We start from the raw sequence: 13,218 nt of genomic DNA, 5'->3' as shown, positions 1-13,218 counted from the left end.
TGACTGTCCTGGCATCAAATGGTGAGTGCCAAGGCAGTGGGGGGATTTGAACCAAATGCATCCTTTTGTCCTTGCTTGTCAGTGAAGGGGTGAAATTATGTAGAAACCCCCCCCCCCGGGAAGTAGATAGTGGTTCATTCCCACCTCAGACCCTCTTTCTAAATAATTCTCAAAAAGCCAGCACTGCTGAGAGGGAGAGGTATACTTGGGAAAAGGCATCATAAACATGTGGGTTGAGTTGCCACCTTTTCCAGTCCTAAAAAATGTCCTTTTTTGTGTTACTGGGTCTTCATTACCTGCTGAGTCCCTTCCTTCCAGTTATGCCACAAGTTCAGCTCTGCTCGTTGCAGGAAAGACTGGACTCCGTTCCCACAGACGTCAAGGAAAACATCCTTACCTGTTAAGGGTCATGAAGGTGAACTAGGTGGTGCGAGGCAGGAAGGAACAGTGTTTGGACCCACAATCTAAAATCCAGCCGCCTCTTTGCTTTTCTCCATCAGTTCACCCAAATTGATACAAATTGGCTTTTAAGTGTTCCTGGTTTTTATTCCTTTGCTGGGTGTGCTGCATTTTGACAGCTTGACTGAGATCGCCAGCTGATAAGCAATATTGAATTTTAAGTGTGTGCTTGAGATAAAGAGACTCTTCCCCCCAAAAGGCTTCATCTGTGGAATAGTAAGCCATTTAGAAAAGTTAAAATGGTATCTCAGGCAGAAAATTGTTATGTCCTCAATCAGAAGTGCAGCTGTTTTTCCAAGACATTTTTGCTGTTCTTTAACAAATACAATTATCAGAAGACTGTGTTTACAAAAATATTAAACAAAAAGGAGTCATCTGAGCGGATGATGGGCGACAAAACATCTCCATGGCACTGAAAGTATTCCGAGTAAAATGAAGGGTAGATTAATGATGCTTTCTGCTTTCTTGCTGTGGCTTGTGTTACTCATCAAATTAGGGCCAAACTACACATTACCTTTTACATAACTTTGTTCTGGGGTCTTGCAGATGTATAGTAGCTGTGAGTTCCTGGTGGAACTTCATTTAGAAGCACTGCAGGGGCCCACTTCATATCAAGATCATAGCATGGGGGGGGGGGATTGTGCCTCCACCCTCAGTGCCACTTTCCCAAGCAGAAACAACCCTGGAGAGGCAGCCCAACAGGGCAAATAACGCCTAGGCCATTTCAACTTGGGAAATGGCGGTCTCCATCTCCTGCGGCATTTCTAAATGGAGTTGTTGCTGGGAACTTGCAGCTGCAATATGGCTGCAAGTCCCTGTAGCAAACTTGTGTAAAAAAAAGTGTAGTTTGGCCCTAAACATACAGTCCTCTTGTTTAGGTTTTCAATAAATGGAAGAGCTCCTAATTCTGTCTCTAAAAGTATGATCAGAATTACAGGCAGCTAGCTCCAGATTTGAAAGCTGATAGGGACATTACAAGGAAGGACTCCAGATTTGAAAAGTATGCTATTGTTGTTTTTTGAATTCCTATGGAACAGACTAAGGATGCTCGAACATCTACCAATTCAACTTGTGCCCCATTTGCTACTTGTGAACAGAGACATGATTTTTTGATGAACAGGTCAATAGTTTGTGTTTGTCCAACAGGTTTTTTTTACTGTATTCCTTACTAATTATACAGTACAGTGCAATTGGCTTTCCATGCATGGGAGTTCTCACACAACCCCATTAAGGTCTACTGCCCTTGCTGCATTGATCAGCAGGCAATAGTTTATATAGACAGTTAGATCACTCACAAAATCATATAACTCAGTCATCGATAAATGCTGTGTTTCAATAAAATTCTACCCATTGGTGTTCATCTAAGCAGTCCTTAGTGCTGCCAATTAGTTTGAATCTGCAGTATCCTCGCACAAGTGCAGTTTTGGAAAAATCCAGTGCAAACAAATTCAGCAGACATTCATGGCTTCTCAGCACAAACCAAACAGACCAAATGATCAGCTCACATCTGGTTGCTGCCTTTGAACATGCTAAGTTCAACCATTAAATGTGTTCACAATAAAATTCACAGCATCCTTAATGCAAACTCCCTGCTGACATAGAGTACTTTGGGTGGGAGATAAGAAAAACTCACAAGGAGGAACCTCTGCTCTTGCCCGTGCTGTTATGTGCAATCCGAGCATGCAGCTTATGGACATTAGATGTCTCCTGCTTATTCTGGGAACTGCTGCTGCTTTCTCCAGTCCACAAACCTGGATACTCCCACAGATGGCAAAAGCAGCTTTTCCCAGAGCAAGAAAGATATACCTACTTTCCTAAAGGCCACGGCATTGACAAGTACTCATCAATACACACAAAGGCAGCAGCTCTTCCTTAGCCTGAGGCAAGGCAAATGGTAGCAGAAGCAGTAATGGACACTAACAGAAGTTTATTGTATTAGATAAAAGGACCAGAAGCAGGGACTGAAATGCACACGTTCCTAGTTAACAAAATGTGAACCAGCTCTTAAAGATGAGGCTTGCTGTATATGTAATCGAGACAGTAGGATTATGTTTAGATTCATGTTGAGCTCACAGGAAATGCTAGTTTTAGTGAACTGCCTTTTAATTTTTCCAAGAGCAGTTTCTGAGTCTTCCACTGTTGCTTTTGACAGGTTTTGCTGTGTTTTTCGCGAGACACCTCAGTACTGCAGCATTTTGCATACAACAGTGCAATTCCCCCCAAGTCATACATTCGAGGTAAAGAAATTTGTTTTTTTAATGCTTTTTATAAAACTGGTTGGTTAGTAGTCCTGGCAGTCCATAATATGTATCCATTAGGATATGTTCAGCTTGGTGCCTCGCAAGTTGGGCTGGCCTCACTTGGGTTATAAGTTTAAAATTCAACTTAAACATTAAAACTCCTACTCCAGTTCTCTAGATGTGAGTAATTTCAGTACTTAAAATATTAGCACTGTTCAACAATTTACTCCTGTTGTCATTATCTTGCATAAGAATTTACAAATATGTTTCCTATGAAATGGAAAAAGCTAAACACTTGGATTTTTCAGAGATTGGTTTGTCAGGGCCTGCCGCCACTGCCGCTGGGCGTGGCACTGGACGGTCTGCTCCTGACATCATAGGGGGGCCAGGGATTCTGCAGGACCCTGCTCTGTGGAAGGAGGGGCGGTATACCTCACCCAGACTCCCTCAGTCCACTCGCTGGGCTGCTCAACCTGGCCTGCTTACCCTCTGCATCCTCCATCTCCTCCTTCCAGAACTCTCCTCCAAGCCTCCACCCTTGCACCTTACTGCTCTCACTCCACATCATCACTCCTCACTCACACCCACCACCCCAGGGCTCTTCCCAGCCAGCTTTTATAGGGCTTCCTTCTACTGTCCCACCCCTCTTCCAGCCTGGTCTTGGGCTGCACCAAGCAGTTGCAGCTGGGGTAGCTGATCTGGCCCCACTGACCAGCACCAGCTGTGCCTTGTTCCCTGGCTGCCCAGCCTCCCTGCCTTGGCTGATTGCTGAAGGCCTGTCCAGCTGCAGTCCCCTGGCTAGCAGCCCGGCCTCCCTGGCTGAGCTGATGGCTGAAGGTGGGTCCAGCTGCGGCTCCTTGGCTGGTTGCCCAGGGCTTCCTGCAGAGTGCCTCCAATAGCTGCACCTGGAGTAGCTTGGCTTTTGGCAACTCCTGGGCCAGGCTACTATTCTCTAGCTGGGGCGTGGCTTTGGGTTGTTGGGGCTGCTGCTGCTTCTCCTCCTCAGGTAAGGTCTTTGGGTGGGTGACTGCTGGGCCCCCAATCCCTCTGCCCTTGCCCCCTTCTGCCTTGCTTAGTCCCCCTTCCCTCCTCAGGGGAGTGGAACTCGCTGGCTTCTCTCTGCCTCCCCCTGCCTCCTGAGGCCCTGGGCCTTTGCCCCTTGCCCCTGGCACCGGCAGGTTCTGGATCCCCTTGCCCATGGGAGGGGTTGACCTGCTGTCCTCCGGCTGCCCCCTCTGCCTGCCAGTCAGACCGGTTGACCTGCTGTCAGCTGGCTGACCAGTTGACCTGCTGTCTGCTGGCTGACCAGTTGACCTGCTGGCTGCTGGCTGACCAGTTGACCTGCTGGCTGCTGGCTGCCCCCTGTCTGCCCATCAGCCCGGGTGACCTGCTGTTCCCTCCTAACAAGTCTGGGGGCTGGGACCCTGACCCCGGACATGGTTCATGTGCTTAGTGGAAATCAAAGTGACTAGATTTTTTAAAAAAAATTCTACCAGTATTGGCTTCCTAATGCAAGATGTTTTAAAATAAGCTTTATTGTGATAGCTCACAGCCTTAGCAATTGACATCGACATCAGGATTATAATACAGCAATCACAACACAGTAAAAATTCTGATATACCTTACAGTTTTATCATAATTATTAAAATCACAACAAGTTTAAACTAAAACCAGCATCAGTTCGAGCAATTCTGCCAGATAGCTGGCAAAATATGTAAGTTTATCAGTCACAGCAGCAGTAGATGATTTTAATGAGGCCTTTATCACCCTTGCAACAAACTTTGCCATTTGCATCATTATCCATTTACTTTTTTCAGCAAGTAGTATAGTTAATCTATCATTATCCACTCTCCCAGGATATTGTAATAAAATATCCCCAAAATATCTTTCATGTACCAATGCAAATCTTGGTCTAAGTCTTTGATAGAATTCTGATCGAAAAATACAGACACATTCTTTAGATGAGATTGGGTTATAAAAGCCTCTTAATCATCAGCAGTTGTAAGGTATCCAACCGTGCTTTGCTTTCCTATACTCAGGATTAAATAGATTGGTAAAATGGAAGAGTCAAAGGAGGAGGTGCGAGTTGCTTATAAAGCAGAGGTATAAAGACTATTATTACAAGAAATTATATTTTGCAATGGGTGTATCACCCTCTCTCAGTCTAGCAACATGTAAAAGGGGATTCATAATACAGACTAGAGATGGGCACAAAACGGGGGGGGGGGGGACGAAACAAGAGTTTCGTTTTTCATCACATTCCATGAATCATGAAACATAAACTTCCGCGAAATTGTCCTGTTTCGTGATACGATTTATTAGTTTCATGATTCGTCAGAACCCGGGGCACTTCAACAGCCCCCTTCATACCCAGAGAGACTGGGCTTGGGGAGAGAGCCCCAAAACCACCACACAGACATCTGCCCAGGCAGGAGAGCTGCACAAAATAAAACCAAAGGAAACAACAAGAGTGTGAGCCCTCAAAAAAGCAGAGAAAGAATTAAGAAGAAACAAAGACAAGCAAATAAAAAATAAGGGAGATCTCAGTCAAGCTAGGTCCCAGAGCCAAGCAAAGGCCTGAGACTAGGGTGGGGTGGGGTGGAGGAAAAAAGGTACCCTCACTCAAAGACCTTACCAGGAAGGCCAAGAGCTGAAAATAAGAGGCTTTTCAGTCTCTGCAGCAGCCAAAAGCTCAATTCCACTCTCTCACTCCAATCCCAGCAACAGGTCCTCCCTCTCCCCCTGTCTACTGGGACTGAAAAGCATGAGGCAGAGAGCTCTACCTTATATAACAAACAAACACATAGAGCAGAACAGGAAGTCTGTGATTGGCAGACAGACCTGCCTAACAGGGTTTGGAGGGATGAGATTGGTGTTCCTGTGGCTGCAGAAGGCCCATCTCCACAGTTGCCTAGAGGATTAACCCTTCTGCTCCTCGCTGTATAGGGCAGAAAGGAAGCTCTCCAGTTGGCAAGGAGAGCTGCCTATCAAGGTTATGTGGGGTAAGATTGGGGTTTCCAATGGCAACAAAAGGTCTGCAGACATTATGGGCCTGTGTTGCCTAGGGAATCAATAGATTGGGGCCAGCCTGTCTAGCATCACAAATTGTTCACGAATTGAACAAATTGGGCCAAAAAGTCATGAATTTTGCGAAAACTGCAGCCCCACAAAACGCGTTTCACAAAACATGAATTGGCCCAATTCATCATGAAATTTGATTCGTATTTCAATTCGTGCCCATGTCTAATACAGACCAACAGTATATGAAGTCTGTGAACGCTCTCCAAAATGTTATATAAATGCTAAGTGTTAACTAAAGGAGAAGGTTCTAAAACTGTAGGAGCTTCCTTTAGTTAAAACTTACTTTGGTGAACAAATAATGTATTCTGAGTTAGTTTCAGAGAGGGAAATGATCATATTTTAAAATCCATGCAAGCCTATGCTCATCGGTAGTCAGAATTTTGTTGCTTGGTAGGCTTCAGTCATGGCTGCTTCAAGATAAGCACATTTAAGCCACATTGATTTCAATTAGGAGGGAAACAAACAGGTGGCTAGCTCTCCCTGCTGAAATCAACAAGGCTTTAAAAGTGTTAACTTTGGCTAAATCATTCAAAAAATTGTAACACCCATGCTTCATATATTTCTTTTGTTTGTATTTGAACTCTAATTGTGCTGAACAGGATATTTAGTGCACAGGGGTGCAGTCCTGCTCTGCAGATATGGAAGGCAGGGCAAAGAGGCTCTTCTTGGGCTGGGTGTACATCCCAGGCCCCACTGACATATGGTGAACCTCCAGGAAGCAGAAGTGTGTGTAATGTGCAGTAGTGGGATGTACCACTCAAATGGCAGCCATAAAGCTGGGGGCCAGTGAGATGAAAGCAGTGGAGAGGAAAGAATAGGGGGCGGGTCTCCCCTCCCGTATCTCTTTTCACTTTTCTGCCATTCAGAGTTGACAATTTATGCTGGTTCAGGATATTTCTCCATCCGCTTCTTTATTACCCTCCTGCATCTGAAGCCAGATATGGAGAGTAGGATTGTTCCTTAAAAAACCTTTTAAAATCCACTTGAAAAAAATCCATGGTGGTTGACTTTTGACTCTTGGTGAAAATGTGTATTTATGTGTACAAGGCCTATTTGTTGGGGCTCATTCTGGTAGGTTCTCTTAAGGACTCGTCCTGAAGCTTTGTCAAATTGCACCTTTTTAACTTCCCCAGGTGTGTTTATTTGTCTCCAAATCTGTGTCAGATTTACATTCTGAATTTGGACCTATCTACATTGCATTGCTGAATGTCTCTTACCTTTTTTATTGTCTGTGCTTTTCACAGGGAAACTTGGGATGGAAGAATATGCTGTCTTTTATCCACCAAACGGTAAAGAAGTTATACTGTTGCCTCCTCTAGTGGGAAAAGGAAGAATAGCAGCCGTTTCTAATTTTTAAGCTTGGCTCTTTTGATGGAGAAGTGTTTGGGGAGGGGTTCTTCCCAGAATTGTAGAGGGAGTGACAGAGCCGTTGTTGTTCCTGGTGAGCACTGTTGTCCCTTATTGTCACTGTTGAATAGGTTTTGCTGTTCTTCAAAAACCTGCAAAACCTGTGAGTGTAAGAATGGAGCCTCCACATGAACACCTATCATAGAATTATAGGGTTGGAAGGGACCTAGTCCAAACCCCTGCACAATGCAGGAAATTCATAACGACAGCCCCGAATACACACACACCCAATGACACTTGCTCCATACCTAGAAGATGACAAAACACTGTTAGGATCCCTAGCCAAACTGGCTTGGGGAAGATTGCTACCTGGCCCCTAGGTGGTGATGGGCATTACCCTGGACATGTAAGAAGGGGCCACGAGAACTAAGCACTGATGTAACCCTTCCTGCCCTCCCTCTCATGATCTGCCTAGGTTCACAGAATCAGCATTGCTGTCAGATGGCCATCTAGCCTCTGCTTTAAAACCTCCAATGAAGGAGAGCCCACCACCTCCTGAGGAAGCCTCTTCCACTGAGGGAACTGCTGTGTCAGGAAGTTCTTCCTAATGTTTAGCCGAAAACTCTTTTGATTTAATTTCAAGCTGTTGGTTCTAGTCTGACCTTCTGGGATAAAGGAAAACAACTCCATGCCATCCTCTATATGACAGCCCTTCATGTACTTGAAGATGGTTATCATATCACCTCTCAGTCGTCTCCTCTCCAGGCTAAACATACTGAGGTCCTTGGTATGCTGTATGTGAATTACTATTCTCAAGGCAGAGCCTGGAGTTTTCCCCAGAATTACAACTGATCTCCAGACTAATGAGATCCATTCCCCTGAAGTAAATGGTAACTTCAGAGGGCAGACTCTATGGCATCACATACTTGCTGAGACCCCTCGTTACCTCAAACTCTGTCCTTCTCAGACACTGCACACAAATCTCCAGGAATTTCCCAAGGCAGAGATGGCAAGCCTAGTCATAGACTGAACACGGACCCTTCCACATGCAAACAGAACCGCAGAGTTGGAAGGAGCCATATAGACCTTCAACCCCCTGCCCAATGCAGGATGAGCCTAAAGCATCCCTGACAAATATTCATCCAGCCTCTTCTTGAAAACTGTCAGTGAAGGGGAGCTCACCACTTCCCTAGGCAGCTGATTCCACTTTTGAACTACTCTGACCACGAAAAAGTTTTTCCTAATATCCAGCCGGTACCTTTGTGCATGTAATTTAATCCCATTGCTTTGAGTCCTATCCTCTAATGTCAACTGGAACAGCTCCTTGCCCTCCTCCAAATGGCAGCCTTTCAAATACTTAAAGAGAGCAATCATGTCCCCCCTCAATCTCCTCTTCTCCAAACTAAACATTCCCAAGGCCCTCAGCCTTTCCTCGTAGGGCTCAGTCTCCAGACCCCTGATCATCCTCGTCGCTCTCCTCTGCTCCTCTCGATTTTGTCCACATCCTTTTTGAAGTGAGGCCTCCAGAACTGCACACAATACTCCAGGTGCGGCCTGACCAAGGCTGTATAGAGAGGTGCTATGACCTCTTGCGATTTCGATGCTATGGCCCCTTTGATACAACCCAAGACTGAATTAGCCTTTTTTGCCACCGCATCACACTGACTGCTCATATTCAGTTTACAGTCCACTCTTACCCCAAGATCTCTTCCACATACACTACTACCTAGAAGTTTATCCCCCATTCTGTATTTGTGCTTCACATTTTTGTGGCCCAGATGTAATACTGTGCACTGTGCAACTGCCCACTTCTCCAGAGTATTCAGGTCTTTGTTGAATTTTAACTCTATCTTGTTGGGTATTTGCCACTCCTTCCAATTTGGTATCAGTTGTATTATGTCACGCAGTATGTGTGTAGTAGAACGTGGCACCTGCTTCTATTACTGGAAAGGGCCATATTCAGTGGCAGAGCACATGCTTCGAATGCAAAGGGTTCTAGATTCAGATCATAGCATCTCTAGTAAAGGAGTCTCTGAGGAGGTTTCTGGGGGGCATCCCTTCTCTGCAGCTTGGGTCTGGGTGAGTTCTAGAGCCATCCTACAGCCCAGTCCATTACTACTAGGCTAGGTGTTCTAAAAAACCTGCAATAATCTGTCAGTGCCCCAATCTGAGGAGGTTCATTTTTGTACTAGACAGCCAGGAGGCCAAATGAAGTTATTTTATTTTAAATGTGTAATTTCACTTCATTTATATTCCGCCTTTCTCCCCAATGGGAACCCTAAGTGGCTCAAATCATTCTCCTCTCCTCCATCCTCTCCCAATGACCCTGTGAGGTAAGTTAGGCTTAAAATATGTGACTGGCCCAAGGTCACGCGGCAAACTTCCATGGCAGAGTAGGGATTCAAACCTGGGTCTCCCAGATCCTGTTCCGTCACTAGCCACTACACCATACTGGGTATTGAAAGATCCTGTGTTTGGCACCAGCTGTATCTCAGAAAGTAATGCCAAAAGATAAGGCTGTTCCCGATTACAGTCACTAAATAAAGGTGGTCAAAAGACCATCGGGAAGGAAAATTCTACAATACTATAGTGCAACAGTTTATAAACCTTTTCAAGTGATTTTAACAATACATAATTACATCATATTACATATCATATCATTTTTCAACATTTTTCAGCAATCTTATTCATAATACATAGAGACAAGAGTCCTCTGCAAGAGGACCCGAGGGTGTGACAGCAATGCAGCAGGAAAAGTCTTTAAAGACTCAAAATAACGTGTCTTCTTTAGCTTTTTTTCTTTTTTCTTTTTTCAAATTTTTCAAATGCCAAGATGGAAAAGTACGTGGCTGGGTCCAAAGATGAAAGTTGGAAAGCCCGGCGGTGCCCGGAACTAAGACCGGCAGATTTTCCTATAGTTCTTCGTCCATAAGGACTTCCTCAGGGGCATCCAGCTATTTCTATATTTCAAAAAATAAATGCCATACAATATAAGCCACTCCTGGCTTTACGTGTATTTCTTTACAATGATAATAGCAAACATAATACATGAACATGTATTGCAATTGGTTAAACAACCAAGATACTAACATCCAGTTTACATGGAACTGTGACCAGAATTCCATTAACTTCTTGGACGTCACAGTATATAGAAATAGTAATAATAGGCTCTGTATACATCCTTATAGTAAACCAACAGACTGCCACCCCTATTTAGAATACAATTCTTTCCACCCACCCCATTTGATAAGAAACATCCCCTATGGACAGTTGTTAAGAATAAAAAGAAATTCTTCTACCATGGAGGAGTACACTAAGGGCTGTGAGACACTGGCGAAACATTTTACTCAGAGGGGTTATCCAACTAGAATTATTGATGAGGCAATAAGGAGGTCACAGGGAGTCCATAGGAACACCTTAATAAATAAAAAAAGACAGGCTGCCAAAGAACGACTAACATGGGCCATGGACTATACTCCACTGTCAGGACCGATTAAGAAAATAGTACATAAATACTGGCCATTACTTACTGAGATTCCAGGGTGTGAAAGGGAACCAGATATTGGTTATAGAAGAACCACTAATATCAAGGACATCCTGGTTCATTCAGCCACATGGAGGATTGACCGGGAGGAGAGCCTAGTGGGTAGATTACCTCTCCCTAAGGGTACTTTTAGATGCGCACATTGTACAGCATGTAAATATATGCTACAGGGGGATTCTGTGGAACTAGGAAGTATCAATGTTAAGGTTCGCCTGAAACAACTTATCACTTGTCAAACCATGGGGGTGGTCTATTTGATTATATGCCCGTGCCCTAAATTATATGTGGGTAGCACTACGCGTCCATTACGGGTACGGATCCTGGAACACATATCAAGAATTAAAAATGGAGTATTAGAAGCGCCACTCACACAACATTTTTTGGACAAGAAGCATAACACAGAAGACATTAGAGTGGCAGGTCTCTATACTACCATTAGAGGATCTGACTTGCAATTACATCTCCTCCAGAAAGAGGCAAGATGGATTCATTCTTTAAATACCATGCACCCACGGGGCTTGAACAATGAACTGTCTTTGAAATGTTTTTTGGTATAGACGGATATTTGCCATTTGGGGATAATATGCTGTAAGTTTTCTCAGGATCAGGATGGTTCTAATGTACAAAAGCTAGAATGCCCAAACTCATAGTACGTAGGATTATCTCCACGTCCATGGGTGTTCTCTCGGCGCGTATATGATGCAACTGTGTATGGGTAAGCTGGATGTTCATGTATTATGTTTGCTATTATCATTGTAAAGAAATACACATAAAGCCAGGAGTGGCTTATATTGTATGGCATTTATTTTTTGAAATATAGAAATAGCTGGATGCCCCTGAGGAAGTCCTTATGGACGAAGAACTATAGGAAAATCTGCCGGTCTTAGTTCCGGGCACCGCTGGGCTTTCCAACTTTCATCTTTGGACCAGCCACGTACTTTTCCATCTTGGCATTTGAAAAATTTGAAAAAAGAAAAAAGAAAAAAGCTAAAGAAGACACGTTATTTTGAGTCTTTAAAGACTTTTCCTGCTGCATTGCTGTCACACCCTCGGGTCCTCTTGCAGAGGACTCTTGTTTCTATGTATTATGAATAAGATTGCTGAAAAATGTTGAAAAATGACATGATATGTAATATGATGTAATTATGTATTATTGTTAAAATCACTTGAAAAGATTTATAAACTGTTGCACTATAGTATTGTGGAATTTTCCTTCCCGATGGTCTTTTGACCACCTTTATTTAGTATCTCAGAAAGTGGCACAAACCAAGCCTAACTTGGTAGCAGCGGCTTCTAATAGTCTCTGACCTGCACTGTGGAGTTCCTGGCATTCAGACTGGCTGGATTTTGGTCTTGCTCTGGCTGTCTGAAGGTCGTATTATGTATAATGCTGAGGTGTTTGTGAATAGAGTTTCCAGCATTCCTGCCCCCCCCCCCTAGAGTTAAAGTTTCCAGCATTCTCCCCCCCCCCCTAAAAATAAGGTGTTTGGGGGCCCCAATTCAGATCAGTACCATGGTGTGAGGGAAAGGTAATGCCTTCTTCCCTCTCCCACACCATTCTGATCCAAAATGGCCCCAAGGAGGCACGGTTTGACCAAGTGAGGAAACCTATGAGCCTGTTTGGCACTGTGGGCCTGCCATCTTAACTTTGCAGTTCCTTTATGGTCTTCAATGCAGCCCCTACAGCACCACCTGTTTTCACTAAATGCATAGCTGTGGTGGTTGCCCATCTCACTGGGTTGTTCCATTTAACCTTATCTGGATGAATGGCTCATTACTGCTCAGTCTCCAGAGATTCTCTGTGATCACATCACCTTTATCCTGTCTACCTGTAATCATTTAGGGCTTGTAGTGAACTAAAGTGTTTTTAAAGGGGTTGTGCAAAATGTTCCCACCAAGGTTCCCTATTGTACTACAGGGATCTCTTTCCCAGGTGTTAGCCCAGTTAATGTTAAAACCCTTTGAGTCCGTAGCAATCTGCCCTCTGGTGTTATCTGTAAAAATGGTCTTCTTGTTAGCTGTCACCTCTTCCAGAAAGGCCTTGAGACCTGATACCACCACCACTCCGCTTCTGAAAATATATCTGGAGAAGGTGGTGATGATGCATACCAGATTGCAATTTTTGCCTAAAGTTGTTTCTAGATTTTACGTTTCTCAAGATACTGTTCTACCAGTGTTCTTTCCCAGTCTTCTTCACCACAAGAACACATGTTACATATTTTGATATGAGAAGACCTATTTAATTTTGACATGTCACAACTTCCCAAACCGTCTCTAGATGGGTAGTGATTGCAATTAAGCTTTGTTATACTTCTTCTAATGTCCCTTGTCTGTTTCGTCTCCATGGTCGCTCCACAAGAGATCAAGCTGCTTCTGCTGCTTTCCTTTGAGAGGTCCTGTTGTCAGACATTTACTGTGAAACTATGTCTTCTGATGACACTTTAGTTAAGCATTTCTCAGTTGTAGTCAGTTCTAAAAAAGAGGCTTCAATAAGTCAAGCAGTACTACAGTCTCTCTTTACCTGAGAGCATCACCCACCTCCACTGG

At 44.0% G+C, this 13,218-nt stretch overlaps 1 protein-coding gene across 2 annotated transcripts in view; it reads left to right on the top strand.

Moving 5' to 3' along the window:
• Positions 1-13,218, top strand: part of TBC1D19 (TBC1 domain family member 19) — a 205,867-nt gene that overhangs the window by 160,099 nt on the left and 32,550 nt on the right. For both annotated transcript variants that reach the window (XM_054999858.1, XM_054999857.1), the window contains 2 exons: positions 2,612-2,696; positions 7,025-7,069. In XM_054999858.1, the coding sequence (XP_054855833.1) occupies positions 2,612-2,696; positions 7,025-7,069 (130 nt within the window). The remainder of the gene's footprint in view (positions 1-2,611; positions 2,697-7,024; positions 7,070-13,218) is intronic.

Source organism: Eublepharis macularius, chromosome 15 (genome assembly GCF_028583425.1).
Source record: "Eublepharis macularius isolate TG4126 chromosome 15, MPM_Emac_v1.0, whole genome shotgun sequence".
Classification (NCBI taxonomy): domain Eukaryota; kingdom Metazoa; phylum Chordata; class Lepidosauria; order Squamata; family Eublepharidae; genus Eublepharis; species Eublepharis macularius.
This window is presented reverse-complemented; position numbering and strand designations above follow the sequence as displayed.